Source organism: Ananas comosus, linkage group 2 (assembly GCF_001540865.1).
Source record: "Ananas comosus cultivar F153 linkage group 2, ASM154086v1, whole genome shotgun sequence".
In the NCBI taxonomy this organism is placed as follows: domain Eukaryota; kingdom Viridiplantae; phylum Streptophyta; class Magnoliopsida; order Poales; family Bromeliaceae; genus Ananas; species Ananas comosus.
Window position 1 is genome coordinate 9,612,451 of NC_033622.1, and position 20,634 is coordinate 9,633,084.

A 20,634-nucleotide genomic window follows, 5' to 3' on the forward strand; every position below is an offset into this window, starting at 1 on the left:
ATATGTATATGTATATGTATATGTATATGTATATGTATATGTATATGTATATGTATATATATGTATATATACATATACATATACACATATACATATACATATACACATATACATATACATATATATCGGTAATTTAGATTGATAGCAAAATACGTAATTATGTAATATGCAAACATATATTTAGGGCGTATTTGGTTCGCTTCTTTTTCACCCTGGAATCGGAATTGGAATGGATAAATCCGTTTGTGGATGTTTGATACGCTGGAGTTCCATTTCCATTCCGGATTTCGAGTGGAATGGGAATTCCCTAATCACCTCTTTTTTCAATCCGGCTTAGGAGGCCGGATTGAAAGTTGAATTCAGACAGAATGGATATTTATTCGGATTAAATTTATTATTTCAGCTTTTTTAATTAAAATATGAGTTAAAATTTAAAAATTAAATATATAATTTTAAATTTTAATTTAAACTTAAATTAAAAATTAAAAATTAAAATTTAATCAAGTATTTCGAATCTAACTTATGAATTTATATTTAAATTAAATTTTAATTTATATAAAGTTTTATTCAAATTTTATTTCAAACTTAAATTAAATTTATGGATTCAAATTAAAATTTAAATTGTAATTTTAAGTTTAAATTTGAATAAATTAAAATTTAGTTTCATATTTTTAATTATTCACTCAACTTCAAAGTTTAATTTTTTTTAAAAAAAATAGATTTAAAATTTTGACATTATTTCAAAATTTTGATGTAAATTTTTAATTTGAATTTAAATTAATATATTATAAAGATAATGTTAGTATATTAATTTGATTACGTTTTTTATATCCACCTGAACCAAACACCGATAATAGGAATGATTTATTCCGATTCCGATTTAGATGATGAACCAAACAGAATTAAGTAATGAGTCATTCCGATTCCGATTCCAACTTATTTTGATTCCGATTCCGATTCCGATTCCGACTCCGACTTCCAACCAAACACGCCACAATTTACTTTCTAAACAATTTTTTAAAAAATAATTTTAATTTTTGTTTTCGAAAAATTATAAGAACGGATTACGTAGAAAATATTATAGAGAAAAGAGATTTAGATGAGATCTGTGAGTTGAGGTATGCGAAAGCACTGTCTTAGAAGCGAGATTGCTCCTCTACGTGTGAGGCTCCGGTAATCTCACTCCCAGCGATACAACGACCCCTTCCATTCCATCGGCACGTCTTTCAGGATACGGATGCAAGTAGCTCTTAGAAATTCAAACTCAGTGCAAAGAAAGGTGAAATTTAGTGCATGAGGGAGAGAGGAGGAAGAAGTAATTAGAAATATTTTTCAAGGTCCAATCTCATGAGTACACGTTCTCCTATACACGCACCGGAACCGGAATCAAGATGAGGATTTTGTCGCTTTTCGAGGTAAGGAAATAAGAAAATTTTTCAAGGTTTTAACCTCATGAGTACGTGTTCTCCTATATACACACGCGACACATTCTTCTATATACACACGCGAATCAAGGTGAGGATTTTGGTCCTTCTCGAGGTAAGGAAATGAGAAAATATTTTAAGATTCCAACCTTATGAGTACACGTTCTCCTATATACACACGCGAATCAAGATGAGAATTTTGTCCTATTTGAATCGGAAAAAATTTGGATAGATTTGGTACCTTCTCAAGATGGATTTGAAAAGATTTGATACCTTGTCGAGGTGTAATCATGAAATTCAGATTTGATACTTTACCGAGATAAGGTAATCATGAAATTCAAAATAAAAAATGCTGAAAAATTGTGGAGGCGCCACGTGAATTTAAGAAACTACTAATTTATAGGATCCTACTGAAAATGTGACTGTATTTAGCAAAGAAAATGTATATTATATCATAGTTTTTTCTTTTCATATTGAAACACCAACTTTGATTAATTTCTACTACAACTTTGCATTCTACTAGAATTTTTATTGTATTTATAAAATAAAATAGTATATATATATAGAGAGAGAGAGAGTCCGACAATGGTGCTTGTAAAAGCACCAAGCACTTAGTGCGTATAAATTTTTTGCCGTTAGATTCACCCCTTTGATCATTTTTATCCGTTAGATTATGCTATACAATCAACAACCCACTCAACTCTAGGGGTCGCACACCATCCTAACCACACATTCCTCAATCCAATGGTAAAAAATCTACAAGCATTAATAATTTGGTACTTTTAAAAGCATAGGAGCTCATAGAGAGAGAGAGAGAGAGAGAGAGGGGCTGGTATGCTTCCGAAAGCATGGAGCCCTTCGTGCTTCTAAGTCGTTTTTGATATTGGAACTTTCGAATCAACGATCGGCTCCGTTAGACTTGATCTAAAATATTTGAAGTATTTAAAAATAAATTTCCTGATTTTTCGATATCATTTGGCTAGTAATCGAAATGGCTCAAAATCAACGGCTGAAAATAAAAATCTTACAAAATGTGATGAGACGACATTAAAATTTTTGGATCAAAGATATTGAACTTGTTTTATATAGTATAAAAAATTTTCTATTATAATTTTATGTGATTTGGATATTTCTACACCGTTAAACTTACAAATAACTCACCACGAGGATTAAAATTATTAATTTTGAGCCTCTTCGATCACTAGGCAAATGATGTAAAAAATTGCAAAATTTATTTCTAGGTACTTTAATTACTCTAGATCAAGTTTAACGAAGTTGATCGTCGATTCGAAAGTATATATATATATAGAGAGAGAGAGAGAGAGAGAGAGAGAGAACTAGGTTGAATACTATCAATACCACCAAGCTATTTGTGCTATTAGGTTTTCGGCCCTAGGATACAAAAAATGTACGGTCACGATAATGTAGTCCCCTAGGGTGAAAATAATAAAAGGGTTAAATCTAACGGCGAAAAACTTAATAGCACCAAATACTTGATGTAATCGCTAGTATCTCAGTCGGACTCTCCTTCTCTCTCTATATATATATATTACTAATATCATCCTCCAATCAAATGATGATATGCATCTTATTTATACTATCTTTAGCCTTAAATACATATCACTAGCTTGGAATTTGATTTTATTGCTAATAGCCAACTTAAAATGGTTTTATATAGAGATTAACTAAATAATAAAAATCTAAAAATAAATTTAGATAAAACTAAATAAAATAATAGTTAAAATATTTTATTTAACTAATTAAAAGATATGCTCAACTAATCTAATTTAAGTTAAAAAATGATGAACTAAATCTGTTTAATCTGATCAACATTGGTCCAAGACTGTTCTGAACTAAATTATTTTAAGATTTGATAATCCAGATTTTCTTTCGATCCAATCTAAACTCTAGGCTCAAGATTAAGTTCTATTAAACTTTGCAGTCCAGCGTTCGTTCACATCCGAACCTAATTCTCTGTATATTCAAACTATACTTTTTAATTAAATTCTACTAGAAATTTGATTGTATTTAGCAAATAAAATTTATACTATTATAGTTTATTCCCTTCATATTCAAACACTAATTTCGATTGGATTCTACTACAACTCTGTATTCTTCTAGAATTCTGATTGTGTTTATAAAATTAAGTATTATATATTTCTGTATCTGTATGCTACATTAAAGAGGTGTTCCCGTGATTGCTAGATCAATTTGTAAAACCAAACCACCCACGAGCTTAATTCCCATGGCCTCCTCCCCCGACGCGCCCTCCTCCTCGGAGCCATTGTCGTATTCTTGGTCGATGTGGACGATGGAAATTAAGGTGATCGGAATGTACCGGTTCTAGATCGCCGAGTACGAGCTGGTCAGAGCTATGGACGCCAGCTGGTCCGTCCGGTCAGGCATCTTCAACGTCGGCGGCTGTGACTGGTCTCTTATATGCTACCCGAACGGGAACTCAGAGGACAGCGCCCACATCTTTCTGGTCGTTTTTGGACTCGAAAACGATGCCGTGAATGGTGTGAAGGTGAATCGAGATAGGCTTTCTTGATCAGGATGGGGAACCCTCGCTAATTCTAGCGGTTCGCTTTGTACAAGAAATTCTCCAGCAGCCATGCATCCATCCCTACGGGGGTCCTGAGTCGCTGGGGAGAATAGCTCATCTGGAGGCAACGCAGTACATTTGTTAGAATGACTGCCGGATGACTCAGTCAACTGTGTCCGTCCTCAAGGCTCCACCACACGTCGAAGTACTCAAAACTCCCTCCATTGCCGTGCGCGCGCCTTTTGACTTGCATCGGCAATTCGGACGGCTCTTGGAGGACGGCGTGGGGACGGATACGACCTTCGAAGTCGGCGGAGGTGAGGAGGCTTTCTCCGAAATTTTTTGGCCCGATGAAGGGAAGCAGTGCCGAGCGTGTGAAGATCGACGACATAGAGCCTACGACAATCAAGGCTTTACTTTACTTCATCTATTCTGATTCGCTGCTCTCGCAGATGGAGGAGATTGACAAGAAATCTGTTGGAAAATATGAATAGATTGAGATCGAGTAAATTATAATTTTGAGGTGTTTAAGTTCATTTTAATATTTGTTCTCACTCGAATGTATGACATTCAGGATACAATAAGATTGTCGAAAGACGGCAACATAATTGAATGAAGAGACACAATCATTTATTAATTTAATTCTTCAGGTTATCCTCTTACTTGCACTTATAATCTATACTAATAATTCTCCTCTAGATTGTAATACTAATTTAAAGTAGACTTATGCATACAAAAAATGTTTCTTTCAATTAAACCTTCAATTAGTATAATTATCTCAAAGTTCCAACAAAATCAATGGTGAAAGCTTAAATCAAGAATCTTTATATCAGAACCGAAAATAACACGCGCATAAGTCTATAAACTTAATTAAGAAATTTACCGAATAGGTTTAGCATAGTTATGGCTGTGTGTTACCTTTTGGTTTCATGAACATTTAAAAAAGCAAGTTCTAAACTTTTGCCAGAAGCGGCACCACTTTTTATGCTCATATAGGTGAAGCTCATTTTCTACTACCTGTATTACGATAGGCATCAAATAAACTTAAACTTCACTAAGAGTATCATCACTCATTCTCTAATTCCGTAATAGTATATACTAAATATTTAAATGACATTTTTAGTATATTGAACACTTATCAATAATTTATTTTTACCCATTAAATTTTTTCACTAGTGATGTAACTAGATAAAGATTGGTTCTAATTGTTGGTGACTTTTAAAAGAAAGGTTTCAAACCCAATCCAATTGATATAGATTTTACTATATCTCTCGAGAATCCTTTTGTGAAAGAGTCTGCTAAATTACTGCACGACCTCACATATATAATAATAATTATTAATTTTTTTATCAAATTTTTAATATAGTTATTTCTTAAACTTATATTCTAGATTTGCCACATATACCTAGTTAAGTGCCCTAGATATTGTTGCTTGACTATCACAGTGCAAAGAGATAGGTGGCATTGATTGTGGCCACAACTTTATATCAAACAGTAAAATTTTCAACCACTCTTCTTTTTTGTCTGCAGCTAGCAACGCTAAAAATTCAGATTCCATTATAGAATGTGTTATACACGTCTGTTTTTTTGAAGCCCAGGAGATTGCTCCGCCTTCTAAAATAAATACCCATCCAGATATAGATTTATTATCACTTAAGCTAGCTATCCAACTAGTATCAGTAAAACCTTCTAATACTGCTGAAAAATTATTGTAAGGCATCTAAAAATTGCGAGATTTGGATTCTCGCATTTCGGCATCCCTACGGGGTGGGCGGTGCTATCCGAAATCCCCGAATTTCTCATGAGCATATATGTACACGTATAGTTTTATATTCATGCATTATAGGGTAATATGATATGTGGCAAGATGTGGAATCTCTTATATGCTTTCAATGTAAGAATACATGTGAAATGACAAAGGATCGATCATGACATAGAAACCCTATGAATATATGAACCGAGTGTTGGATTATAACAATAGTAAACAAGATGACATTGTGACTAGACGGATTAAATAGCACCGAGAATTATGGAATGCTAGGCAAAGAAAATCTTATGAACTTTGTGGCAATAATGACATGGTATCCTCCAAGTTGAGGATTGAATCGTACTCACAGATAGTCTGAATGCTTGAAGGTGGTCGCTCTACCTCAAACGGTGAGCTCCGGAGTTGTCATCAACTGGGCGGTAGCGAAATTCTCCCCAGTAGACGATCCCGTTGGGTTGTAGTTGTAACATATGGAAACTTGGAGTTGCGATGTCAACTTTGACCTAGAGGGTCAAAGTGAGGATTGAGCTAGTTGGACATCATCCCCGAGGGATTTGTGATGCGTTGGAATGAGTTCCAAAGAGAAATAAGTGTTTCGGCGCAAATTGGGCGCGAAACGAAATGTNTACATAGTTGCATGATTTACATATTGCATATCGGGAGGCAAGGTATGGTTTTATTAATTGTATCATCGAATATCTATCTATCTGTTCAGTTTACTAACCTGCAGTTGCCTCCTTTGGACCTGGTGGGTCGAGCTCTTCTCTTGGGTGGCCGTACCCACTGGGAACTATTTATATAGTTCTCACCCCCGTGTTGTTTTTGGGGGTACAGGTTCGCACGTGAGCGGCACGGCGGCGCGAGGACAGGGCGTAGCTCCGTAGATAGCGCCCTACCACCGAGACCAGAGATAGCAGTACCCTGAAGCAGTCTAGCTCAGAGTTCAGTATAATAGAATCAAACTTGTATCAAATTTGTATAAATTGTAATAACTTAAAGGCTTATGTAATTTTCTAAATGTAAAATCTTGAGTTGAATGCTTGTAATAGCATAGTTAGCATTTTATATTTTTGATACTTATGCAATCTATGTTTGAATGTTGTTCCTGGTTGGGACCTCTTCTACTGCATTGTATAGATTGTGACGCCTAGGACGTACAGGGAAAGCTCTGTCCGTTCGGCGGTCTGTCGGCGTGCCCGAATCTGACCAAATTGGCGGAGCTCGGGGCGTGACAGTAGTGGTATTCTTCCCGACAAAAAAAAAAAATGGTTTGGTGAGTTGGGTTTAACCAAATAGTTAACCAAGAGGATTTGGTAAAGGTAAAGGTAAAACAGAAATGCATAAATCATGAGCATTAAACTCGTTGTTTTGGTTATTATTACAGGCCTTGTAGTTGTATCAGTTTGGTTTGTTTATCTATTCCCTTTCCTATATATGTCTGATTAGACCTAGTGAGTGAGTTGGCGAGGTCGGCGGCCTAACCCACGGAAAATTTTTAGTAGTTCTCACACCATTAACCTTACAGATCCTAGCGCGAGCGGGGTGGTCGAGGATCATGACAAGGGCATCGCGCCCTAGATAGTGGACTTCTTTCGAGTTTAGTTGTACCCTTTTTTGGTTTCATCTTTTATACTTGATGAAATAGAATATTTAATGAAAGGATGTATCATGTATTTTGGAAAATGTATATAAAAATCTTATATGTAATGGAATATGCAAACTTTGTATTTGGTTTAATGTAATCAAGATATAATGAATATATGTAATAGCTAGAGTTACTTTCACTTGCTCATGTTGCTTATTCTCGTGCAAGCCGTGTATAGTGAAACTCGTTTTGAGCGAATTTGTTATATATGTTGTTGTTGTTGAGCCTTGGGCGGATAGGGGAGGTTCTGCTCGTTCAGCGTCTATGCACGTGCCCGAACTGTTCAAATTGGCGGTCGCGGAGTGTGACAATATATATATATATATTATAGATAAAGATAAAAAAAATTAAACAAATTTTGAATTAAAATATAGATTCACAGTAGATATTTTTTTGTTGGCAAAAATTTGGATAAACATAATTTTTTTTTTTGTAGAAATAAAGAGAAATTAAAAGTTTGTTTAATTCTGTTATTTATTTTATGTAAGGAAAGATGAATCAATTTTTTTTTTGGCCAAAAAATAGGTATGTCGACAAACTGAAATTTGAAATATGTGCTTATATATATATATATATATATATATATATATATATATATATATATATATATATATAGAGAGAGAGAGAGAGAGAGAGAGAGAGAGAGAGTTGGTCGAGGCTACTATGCTTTCTGAAGAGCACCGAGCTTCTGTGCTTTCAGGTCGTTATCATGTTGGCGACTTTCGAATCGTCGGATCGGTCCGTTAAACTTGATCTAGAGATTGAAATACTTAGAAAAATAATTATGCGATTTTTTCGATTACTTATTTGCCTATGAACGAAGGGCTCAAAATTAACGCTGACAAATAAAATCTTACAAAAAACGTGAATAATATGACATTTCAAATTAGATCAAGATATCGTGATCTGGTTTTAATACATATAATAGAGTTTCAACTCAAAACTTTCACAGTGAAATTTGGAAGTTCTACACCGTTAAACTTCAAATGCCACGTACGGTCATTAAAATATGATATTGAGCCTCTTTCGATCACTAGGTAATATATTCGAAAAATCATAAAATTTATTTCTAAGGTACTTCAAATACTCGTCAGATAGTTTGACGTAGTCGAGTCGATGATTCGAATCGTAACATCGAAAACGACCTGAAAGCACCAGAAGGCTCGCCTTCCAAAAGCATATTAGCCCCTTACACACTCCTCTCTCTCTCTCTCCTCTCTCTCTCTCGTCCATCTCTCTCTCTCTCTCTCTAGTATATATAATATATATTATATATATATAATATAATATATATAGAGGGAGAGTGCAAGCTAGTATGCTTATGGAAGCACGAAAGGCCTCCGTGCTTCAATTTGTTTTTCGATTTGGAGAACTTTGCGAATCGACGATCTGGCCTCCGTTAGACTTGATTCTAGAGGTATTTTGAGTACTAGAAAATAAATTTTGCGATTTTTCAATATCATGATGTGGCTCTAGTGATCGAAGGCTCAAAAACTCAACGGCTGAAAATAAAAAAACCTTCACAAAATTATGATATGACATTAAAAATTTAGATCAAGATATTGAGTTATTTTATATAGTATAAGAATTTTTTTATCAAAAATTTCACGTGATTTGATATTCTAACAAACCGTTAAACTTCATTCGACTCGACCAACGGCCGTTAAAATTATTGATTTTGAGCCCCTTACGATCACGTAGGTCAATTGATACGAAAAATCGCCAAATTTATTTTTCTAGGTCTGCAAAATACTCTAGGATCAACTCTAACGGAGCCGATCGTCGATATCGAGAAGTCCGAACATCTAAACTGACTTGGAAAGCACGGAGGCCTCCGTGCTTCCATAACATATCCAGCACAACTCTAATAGAAGGGCTACTTATAGCTCTTATACTTGGGCCCTTTGCGTACTCATAAAGTATTTTCGATGATTGGGGCTTCAAATCGAACTCCATCCACTCCGTTAAAATATAATCTAGAGTATTTGAAACTTAGAATAATTAATTTTGTATTATTTCAAAAATCATATATTAATAAGTCTCATCAAACGGGCAATTAAAATAATACGGTCAATCAATGATACGACGTCCAAAAAATGTTGATAGAATTCTCAATTAAAATCGGAGTTATCGATCTTTATCTAGGTAGTAATGTAATTTCTATAAAAAATCACCACCTATTGCCATATTCTTTTAACAACTGTTAATACTACGAGTATCCTATACCGCCGTAAAAATTGTCATTTTGTGAGCTTTTCGATCGTAAGGTCAAATATGTCAAAAAAAATTAATGAAATTTGATTTTCTAAAAGTTTTAAATACTCTCGATAATGTTTAATGGTATGGATTGTCGATCGAACATCTATCGAACGTAAACCAACTACCGTGTACGGGAGCTGATCGTACTCGTAAGAGTATAGTACCCACGAGTTCTCTCTCTCTCTTCTCGATTGCTCATCACCAATTGACATGACATCTCTCTCAGCCTTCCTCCCCATCTCTCTCTCTCTCTCCATACCTTAAATCTCTCTCTCTCTCTCGTGACCCTCTATATATAGTATTATAATATAATATATAAATATTTAATATAGGCTGAATACTATCTAAAACTATTCGGTTCTATTGATTTGTTAGTACTTGTGATTGAGAAATGGGTTGGCTAGATGATGTGGGCCCCGTAGGATTGATGAGTTGTTATCTGAATAGTATAGATCTAACGATAAAAATAATCAAAGGGTAATCTAAATGTTGAAAATCGATATGATCAAATCCTGGTGCTAATGATAATACCCAGCGCGGACCTATATATATATATGGGTTATTTGCATACACGTTCCTGCAAATATAGTAAATTGCAGAAATATCCCTGCAAAACGAAAATTTCATAAGTTGTCCCTACAAAAGTCCTAAGTTATGCAGATATATCTCTTTGGTTAAAATCCGTTAGTAAACTATTTATTTTTTAACAGTTTATTTGTGAAATGACTTTTTTGCCCTCACAAATATATCCCTCCAAAAGTATCCCTCGTCCCCTTCTCTTTCTCTTCCTTTTCAGGCCGTCGGAGCGGACAACGGCGGCGGCGCGGTGTCGGGTTCGCCGGCAACGAAGAGGAGGGAAGAGAAAGAAGGAGAGGAAGAAGAAGTGGGAAGAGAAAGAAGGAGAGAAAGAAGGAGAGGAAGAGGGAAGACGAAGACGAAGAAGGTTTGCCACCGCCGCCGCGACATCTCTTCCCTCGCCGGCGACGAAGAAGAGGGAAGAGAAAGAGGGAGAGGAAGAAAAAGGGAGAAAAGAAAGAGAGAGAGGAAGAGGAAGAGGAAGAAGGAGAAGGTTCGCCGCCGCCGCCGCATCTTCTCCCTCGCCGGCGACGAAGAAAAGGGAAGAGGAAGAAAGAGAGGAAGAAGAAAGGGGAAGAGGAAGAGGAAAGAGGAAGAGGAAGAGGATTCGCCGCCACCGCCGCCGCCGCCACCGCCGCCGCCGCATCTCCTCGCCGGCGACGAAGAAGAAGGAAAAGGAAGAGGAGGAAGAGGAAGAAGAGTAAATCCGTCAATTCACATTATAATTAACCATGGTTAAGTATTTTAACCGTGATTAATGAAAATTTTCTAACAGACCTTAACGGCAGGGATATATCTGCATAACTTAGGACTTTTGTAGGGACAACTTATGAAATTTTCATTTTGCAGGAATATTTCTGCAATTCACTATGTTTGCAGGGACGTGTATGCAAATAACCCTATATATATATATATATATAATACAACTGCTATCCTTTTAGGAGAATAGGAACTTTTATCCTATCAAATCATTTTTTATGATAGAGATACCGAATCCATGATCGGAATCATTGAAATTGATCTAGAGTATTTGAATTATTCAGGAACTAAATTTTATAAATTTTAAAATTTATTTACATAGTGATCAAAGTATTGCAAAATTGACAATTTTTTACAGTCTATATGAGCTAATTGCTTGTATGCAAATAACTCCGATTGTAAATTGAGAAAGCCTAACCTCTGTTTTCAAAAGGTCATTTATTTTTGACCGTTCATTTTTCGACTTTTCGATAGATTTGATAATAATTTTTAAAAATTATAAAATTCAGCTTCTAAATATTTCTAATAGTATAGATCAATTTCAACGATGTTGATTATCAATTTGAAGTCTCGATCATCCAAATCGACTTGATAGGATTTAGGCTTCTATCCTCTTAAGAGGATAGTAGCCCGATATATATATATATATATATATATATATATAATACTATATAGTCGCACTACTATACTTTTAGTAAGACGATGCCGCACTTGATAACTCATAAGTTGTTTTCAAGATTAGAGCTTCCGAACGGACGGATCGCAACAGCCGTTAACTTATCTAGAGCATTTAAAACTTGGTAGAAATAATCATTCATAATTTGTTCGAATCATTTACCTTACGATCAAAAGCTCACAAAGCTGACAATTTGATTAACGGCACACAGCGATGTGGGGATACTTGCGAATTTAACGGTGAAAAAAGATTGGAATATGTTTGAATTTTTGATAGAAAATTCTATTCACTTACCTAGATAAAGATCAATAACTCCGATCTTAAATTGAAGGATCCGATCATCCATTTTGGACGTCGTTAGATTTTGACCGTTCAATTTCATGCCCATTTGATGGACTTTATTATGATTTCGAAAAATTACGAAATTTATTTTTAGAAGTTTCAAATACGCTAGATCATATTAACGGAGTGATCGTTGATTCGAAGCTCCATCATCGAAAACAACTTATGAGTACGAGGCCCAATACTCATAGCCCTACTCTCTATATATATATACTAGTTAAGGGACCCGCGCGATGCTGCGGGTAGTTATTTAAATTAATTTTTGAAAATAGTTATAAAAATTAATTGTTAGAATTTAAATGGGCAATAAGTACATCAAAATTTTAGTAGGCATAGTATCCCCCATTAGTTAGTGAAAAATAAATTTAGTAGGTTATAGACCCCAGTAGTTAGTGAATGAGAAGAGAAAATCATTATTTGTGATTCTCGCAATTAATTTCATCAAATAAAAATTAACTTAAGCTGCATCAAATTTTTTTATTTTTAATATACAAATTTATATGTAAATGCTCATAATATAAATTAATATTTATATTATACGCAGTATCTAAATATTTAAATTGATTTATATATTCTTACATTTTATAAAAAAATATTTAAATTATATAAATTATTATATTATAAAATATCATATAAAAATAAAATACTATATATAATAAATTAATATATATATATAAATAAATATATTTATAAATAAATTATATATATATATATATAAATACTATTATAAAAATATATATTATTATAAATAAAATTTTATATATATAATTATATATATATATAATATATTAATATAATATATATATATATATATATAATATATATATATATATATATATATATGATATATAGTAATGGGGAACTCCCCTCATCAGTGGTCCACGAGGCCGAAAACCCCGAGAAACCCCATATGAGCGCTCGGTTGTTTTTTGGGCTCCACGCAGACCCGCGCGTGCGCGTGACGAGCTCAGCGTCCGGCCGCGCGCGTCGCCAATGGCCCGCCCACGAGCCGGCGCCCGCCGCAGCCCCGCATCGGCTCGCGTCACGGCAGCGACGAAGCCACCCCGCTTCAGCGCCGTCCCGCGCGCCGTCCGCCACGCCGCGCGCCGTCCCTCGCTCCGACCAAGGCAGCCGCCCCGCGCAGCGCAAGCCCCGCGCTCCCTCGGTACGCGCCCGCTCCCGCCCGCCCTGTGCGTAGCCGCCCGCGGTTCGCCGTGGCCCGCGGCCTCGCCCGCGGCCTGCGCCAGCCCCGCGCCCGCTCCCGCGCCCGCTCCCGGCTCCGCCCGTGCCGGCGCCCGCGGTCGCCCGTGGCCCGCGGCCTCGCCCGCGCCTCGCCAGCCCCCGCGCTACTGCCCGCCTCGAGCCGCGCCTGCGGCCGCCCGCACGCCGCTCAGTTGCCCGCGCCTCGGCCTCCTCGTGACATGTGTGCAATTATTGAGGAATAATATATAGTTATAGAAGATTGGGGATGGTTAATTATCAATAAATTCATGCATTCTAGTTTCTATATTTCTCCGAATCGGATTCTAGATAATCTCTCAAATTGAAATTAACGTTTGATTTCCCAAGCATTCTCTTGCACGTAACCCCATCTCAGGCATTCTCCGGCAAGTAACCTTATGTAACCAAACCGAACTATCCCATCATATGATTCCACAATGTTTCAAATGTTCTCCAAAACAATTTTTTGGTCAAATTGATATTTTTAAAACAATACGTGACCAAATACCTTATACTTTATAATTTTTTTATTTTATATTTCAAATTTAACTAAATTAGGATCAAAATTTTGAGCTAATGTCATGCTTAGCCTCATTTGATTTTTTTTTTTTTAATTTCAATCTAACCTTCTTTTGAAAAAAAATGTATTTATCTAGTCTCCCGTGGCCTTGGCTAGGAAAGAAGTATTTTTTTTTTTAGCTGAATATGTAAATCAACTAGGATTCGAACTCGAAATTTCGGGTATCAATTATTAAGCCCTTTGTCACTTGCGTTAGGGACGGCTGTTAGGGAAGGTCGGTAACTAGGAAAAAAGTATTACAACTACTTTAAAACACATATAATTATACCATGTTAGACTATTAATTTTTGTTGATTATAGCATATTATGAAGTATTTTTATCTGAATTTATTCAAAAATTTTAATTTGATACTTTCCTTTCAATTATTTTCCAAATCTACTCCTAAATAGTTAAAGCACTCTAATCTTTTGTATGAAACTTCGATCCTTAATTGTTTAGAATTTCTTAACAAAAACAACTAAAAGTTAGTTGAACGAGTGATTCCACTCTCTCCTCTCTCCCCGTCTGATCTCTAGATCATCTATGAGCATATTTCGCTGATCGAGATTACTCTAGCGCAAAAGCACTATAAAAAATTATCCAAAATCTTGAATGGTTAGACAAAAGATTTACTGCCAATTTTTAAATATATATAAATAGTAATTCTCTTGGTAATATGGCCTCTAGGTAATTAAGGAGTATTATGCATTGAATTCATGCTAGAGAAAAGCAAAGGGAAAAAAAAAAAAAAAAAAAGTGTGGAGGTTGTGGAGGTTATAAGAAAAACTACTTATACGCCAAATTAGTTAACTTGGGACAGGGAGGGCGAGATCCAGACAGGCGGAGGCCAGTTGAACCGATCATCGGGAGGAAGACAAGGCTGCACGCTCCCGTCTTCCAAGCAGTATATGCCGACGTCGCGCCTGTCACCCTTGACATCCTCGGAGAACCGCAAGTTCCAGCGATCATCGGTGAAGTACACGCAATTTCGTCGCAGCCCGCGGACCTCCTTCCCGGACAGCAGCACAGACGAACCGACCCCCACGAACAAAGCTCGGTCGCCTAAGCTCTCCACCGGAATCCACACGTTTCTCTCTTCATCCAATCTCGTCACCGTGATACTCTCAGTTCTCACCGTACTACACCTGTCGTCGTCACCCGAGCCGAGCTCTCTCCGCACCTGCAGAAGATCGCCCGTGGCGTCGTCCACCACTAGATACTTCCTGTAGGACCCGAATTGCTCGTCCTGGGGATCGTAGACGATGACTTTGCAGTCGGCGTAATCTCCGTCGAGCTCGAGGGCGAGTAGAGCCCCCTGGCTTGTTAAAGCGAGGAGCCTGCCGCCGCGAAAGGCGACGTCTTCGTAGCGCCGGTCCGGGTACTCGTCCTCGTAAAGATGCCACCTGTCCTCCCCGGCCCTCGCGAAAGCCAGCTGGCTCCAACCGTAGAGGGCGGCGACAGTGAGGCTGCCGCCGGACGCGGGGCTCGACGATAGCACGACCTTGGAGAAGGACGCGTTGCGGAAGAGGTTGGGTGGGAGGGGGCAGAAGTTGAACCACGGCAGGGAGGGGCTGAGTGTGAGGTAGCGGGAGACGGAGCCGTCGGGGGCGCGGGAGGCGTAGACGTTGGGGAGGGTGGCGACGGAGGGGAGGAGGATTTCTTGGCTGGTGAGGGGGTTGAGGAGGGCGAGCTCGGAGAGGGGGTCGAGAGTGGCGAGCCAGCCGTGCTGGGACCCGATGCAGTGCTTTCCGCGGAGGCCGGGGACGGAGAGGCGGTGGAGCGTGTTGTGGGGGAGGCTGAAGAAGACGAACTGGTCGCTGCTTTCGCTGTCGTAGTCGCTGCCGGAGAGGAGGAGATAGGGGTGGTGAGGGGACGGAGGGACGTCGGCTACCGAGCAGGCCCAGGGTTGGCACACTTCGCAGAAGGTCGAGTAGTCGATTAACGTCAGACGGCTGGCGATGGCGGCGAGGAGGTCCGACGGAAGGGCCGTCCAATCACGGCCGCAGCCGGTGATGGTCGGCATCGTGCGCCAGACCTGCAACACACAAGTTACTCCGATACGCGTCTACACATGTAGATAAATAAATAGAGACGGTAATTCTAATCCGATTCCGACTCTAATTACTGTTTTTCAAATCCAAGATATTCATTATATACATTTTCAACTTCAGAATCAGAGTCCAGCTGGGATATTCATTGCTTGAAACCCAAGATTTTCGCTTAAATTTAATTGTAACTTCATAATCTAACTAGCTAGGATTATATACATATCTATACTTTACATAAAACAAAGATTAAATTAACTACTTTTATTTTAAACTAGTTTTAATTAGTGCGTGTGCAGTGCGCGCTTTACATTAGAAAATTAAAAATTAAAAATTAGAAACAATATTATTTAAAGTTTTATAAAATAACTTAGTTTTTTAATTTTAATAGAATTTGATTATGCATATAAAATTAATAAATTTTATTTATCTAATTTTATAAAAAAAGTGTTAGATTTTATTAAGTTTTGTTCTATCCAACCAAAGCTCAATATATTAAGAAATTTAATAATATCAATTAATAATTTAAATAGTTATTAAAGGATAATTTTAAGCGACGCCAACTAGAATATGCCACTAATTGTAAATGTGAGGCTGTAGTGTAAGGAGGCCGTGAATGGTGACGATGACAAGGGTGCCACCGGATATGCGAATTACGGGAGAGAGAATTCATCGAGGCAAGGGCCGCGACTACGATAGTGGGCGAGGGAGAGAGTGAGATAACAAAAAATAATAAATATGGTAAAACAAAAGGAAGAAAAAAAATAAAATTGACGCCAAGTGGGGGTCCAATGAAATTTGGAGTTGTATTAGACAAAATAGCTCATAGCGGGCCTAATAGCCTGCTAACTCTTTTTTTTCTTCTTAGCAATAGCAAAAAGTTAAAAAAAATTCTAATAAAATAAAATTAGTCTTTATTATTGTACTCCCCTCCTTCCCTTCTGTATCAACCGCCCACTTTGCCTCAACACACTCTCCCATTGTTCTTGAATCTTGTAGCAAACTTGTTGTCGTCGTCGTCGTCGTCCACGGCGATGCCTTCTACCACAACCTTGCCTCCGTGATCCGTGCCATATTATAAGCCAACGTCGACGGAAGTATAGACGAAATAAGAGAGAAGAGTACGACATCAATGTGGGAGCAGTGAAAGAGGATAAAGGAGAAAGCAAATGGAGGAGAAAGAGAAAAAGAAATAGCGAGAAGGAGGAGGCGGACCGGAAGAAGAAAGATGAACGTGAAAGAAAAAAAGAGAGAAAGAGAAATAATGTTATTTTGATTAGTTTAATGAAAATTCGGATCAAACTTGCAAAATTCAAAAAAGTTAATCATTCTTGCAAAAATATAAAACCGATGAATTTTTAATGCAAGTTGGCTTAAAAGATTCTACTTGAAGAAAGAAAAAATTTACATGATTAAATAAAAATCTTTAATTCATTCTTTATGCAAGCAATTCATTGCATCCTGGTACCGTACAGATTCCACTAAAGGATGCATCTCACATCTTATAAATAAGTTAGAATTTGTTGATTATATCGAAAAAAAATCAAGCCTCAAGCCAAAATTTTTGACGGAAGGGATAGTAATTAATGGTGGATAATTGAATATTTTTTTCGATTTCTAGTCGTTCATAATTGTAATTTTTTGAATCAGAATTATGAATTAAGATCTCATCGAAGCTCAAACTTTGATCTCATGACGCAAGTTGGGCCTGAGCAGCTTGTTCAATAGAAAAAAATAACTCTGTACATACTTGGAATGGTTATACTTTTCTAGAGAACAAAATTTTATAGATTTAGTAATTATAAACGAGACATGATTAGCCTTAACGACCTGATTCATGTGTATGATAGATAATATACAATGCATCAAGTGATTAATGAAGTCATAACAAAAGAGACGACAGAATAATAGTGAAAGAATTTTACATACGTTATAATTACAACAGAAGGGGCTTAAAACTTACTTTACACAAAAGATCAATCTAAAAAAAAAAGCATGAAAAGATCTTACTTTAGTTCTTCATCGGCAAGGAAATCTGCAATAACATTTTCAATTTTTCTCGGAAAGGGATTATGTACATACGTGTCACTGAATCTTCAACGTAAGACAACAATTAATTAATTGCATTACAATATTTTGAGCTCACTTGTACATTCCAACCTTGCAACTATCCATCAAATTTAGACAACTCTTTTGAATTTCTAATATTTTTTTTTAAAATTGACAAGTCTTGTGTGAAAATATTAATGTGACATTCTAGAATTTGAAATACTCCTATATTTAAAGTATAATATGATTAAAATCTCTTAATCATGCGTGTTGTACGATGGTTAGGTCCAAAAAGTAAAGAGAAGAATGTCATGATGAGTGAATACTTGAAACGCGATGTGTTATAATTGATATCAGAGTTAATCACATCGACTAGTCTTTATAAATGTATTCGAGCCGGATGAGAACATCAAGCCCTTTACGTCAGGGCTTAAAAACATTGGGTGGTGACTAAGTCAAGAGGATTAAACGTGCTAGAATTAGAATAGTTATACAATAAATGATTCTAAAAAACACAGTCATAATTGACATTTATAGTATTGCTCTAAAAATTGGCACTTCACCATTGCATAGAAAGTAAGATTTGATTTATCATTTTAGGGAAGTGCTAACTAACTTTATATTTTTCTTACAGAAAGAGAAAGAGTTGAATCTTAGCTGCCGTTTTATTTTTCCTAAATTTCTTTGTGCTCAAAATAAAAAATGTATATATTAAAATGCATATTCCTTGCGAAAAATTCTTCTGATAGAGCCATACGGTAATTAGGAACAGATCACATATACTCACCCACAAAAAGAAGAAGAAGAAGAAGAAAATAAAGTATCACAGCTATGACAAAAAGGCATGTTGGTTCAGCTGTATTTTAACATTGCACAAAGTACGAATAACCTAATGCTACTATAGAAAATCATCTAGAATCCAACCCCTGCAACATGAGGCTAACTAAATTGACAGATCTGAAATAAGATTTTCCCCAATTACATGAGAAATACTACATGATTGAAGTAATTTTGTATCTCAATGTTATCTGTCGATCGTGTTAGCTAATTAACATTGTCCACGAGCTCCTTTACAACCGAGGGGCAACTAATTTTCAGGTGCTCGAATCCGTCTGTTTTCATAACATCTATCAGCGACTTGGGCGAGGCCAAGAATTCGAGGCAAGCTTCTTTGAGCCGACTGCAATGGTGCTGCTCCGCCAACACCAGCGTAGTGGCCGCCGTGCTCACGGTAATGTTCCGACACAACCTATCTTCGCTGATCAACCTCAGCCTCTCCAGCCCGTACCGATCTGCGGCAGCAAGGAGATGCTGAAACATCGAGGCCGACGGCTCCTTCGCCAGCTCCTCCAACTCCAGAGGCAGCGAATCCGAATAGATGAAGTGCAGCAGAGCCCTGAAGGCGAGAGTCTCCATATCGTCGATCTTTATGCGCTTCGCGCTCCTCTCCTTCATGGGGCCGAAGAGCTCTGCCCTGAACACCGGCGACCGAGCGGCGAGCAGCAGCCGGTGCGCGGGGAAGGTTTCCCCGCACACCTCGAAGGTCACGTCGGTCTCGTCTCCGCTCTCTAGGAGCTCGCGGAGATGGCGGTGCAAGTCGGAGGGCGGCAGACTGACGGGGCGAGCATTGGGTGGCGTTTCTAATCGAGGCCTCTTCAGGACGGACACAGTGCACTGAATCGTCAAGCAATCATCTTTCAGATAGCCGGAAGCCTCAAGAACGTCTCTTCTCATGAACTGATTGTAGCCGAAACAAGCGCTGCCGTTCTTGAACACGCAAGGAGGATTGCGCGGCGTCCGCGTTGTCGAGGAGGGGGGCCTGCGCTGATCAAGAAGGGTAAGGCTGAACGCGGCCTTTACGCCGTTGCCGGCGTCGCTTCTGAGGCAGAGAAAGAGCGAGATGTGGTTGGCGCTGGCCTTGTCTTGACCGTCCGGGTAGAATGCGATGGCCCAGTCGAAGCCGCCGGCGTCGAAGGTGGCGGAAGAGATGGGATTGCCGGCGCCGATGCCCTTGGCTAGCGAGTAGTCGGCGATCTTGAACAGGTGGGTTCCCGTCACCTTCTCCATCACCCACGTCGACGAAGAGCAGGGCGCGGGCGCTGCCTCCGGGGAAGAAGCCATGCACGCAGCCACGCAGGTTCACGGAATTTGGGCCTAGGGCTTAGAAAAGACTAATTAAGAAACGAGTTTCACAATATCTCTTCTCATATTTAAAGGGAAATTGTGAACAATTTTAAATACCCCAAGTCTCTACTCGCACTGGGAAGGAAATCCGAGTATGCAGCAGGACTTGGGAGAATTTGGCTAGGCCTTGGTCTCAGAATTCGGCTCGAATTAGCTTCTGCTCCGAATTTATTTTATTAAGCCAATATATTTACAGGGCATTTGGCCTAAATTCGAAAAAGTAATTTTAAAATCAAAACTGATTTTTTTGTTTTTTTCATTTTAATAGAACGTTTCGTAATTCCTTTTAAAAATCTGATTTTTATATTTAAAATCAATTTCTGATTTTATAGGCCTAAAATTAGAATCAATTAAAACCTATTTCTTGAAATTTGATTCTAAGTTTAGACTCAAATTTTCAACTTTAATTTAAAATTTCATTTCAAATTTTAAATTTAAAGTTAGAATTAAAATTTAAAATTTTAATTTTTAGTTTAAAAAATTTAAATTTAAATTTAAATTTAAATTTAAATTTTAAATTTTAAATTTTAAATTTAAATTTCAAATTTCAGTTTTAAATTTTTACATTTTAAACTTTAAAT

The 20,634-nt window shown here is 37.4% G+C and overlaps 2 protein-coding genes across 4 annotated transcripts in view; both read right to left on the reverse strand.

Annotated features, from left to right (window-relative positions):
• Positions 14,578-15,798, reverse strand: LOC109727481 (putative F-box protein At4g22660). Its single transcript, XM_020257624.1, has one exon. The coding sequence runs from the start codon at positions 15,796-15,798 to the stop codon at positions 14,578-14,580; it is 1,221 nt and encodes a 406-aa protein (XP_020113213.1).
• Positions 18,669-20,634, reverse strand: part of LOC109706534 (BTB/POZ and MATH domain-containing protein 2-like) — a 5,429-nt gene continuing 3,463 nt past the window's right edge. The window contains exon 3 of one of the 3 annotated variants that reach the window (XM_020227442.1): positions 18,669-20,023. In XM_020227442.1, the coding sequence (XP_020083031.1) occupies positions 18,914-19,990 (1,077 nt within the window). In that variant the 5' untranslated portion in view covers positions 19,991-20,023 and the 3' untranslated portion in view covers positions 18,669-18,913. Of the gene's footprint in view, positions 20,030-20,634 lie in introns of all 3 variants that reach the window. The other 2 variants (XM_020227443.1, XR_002215225.1) reach the window with 2 other exon arrangements.

Coding starts and splice junctions, on each gene's coding strand:
- LOC109727481 (XM_020257624.1), bottom strand. CDS start 15,798: ATGCCGACCATCACCGGCTGCGGCCGTGATTGGACGGCCCTTCCGTCG.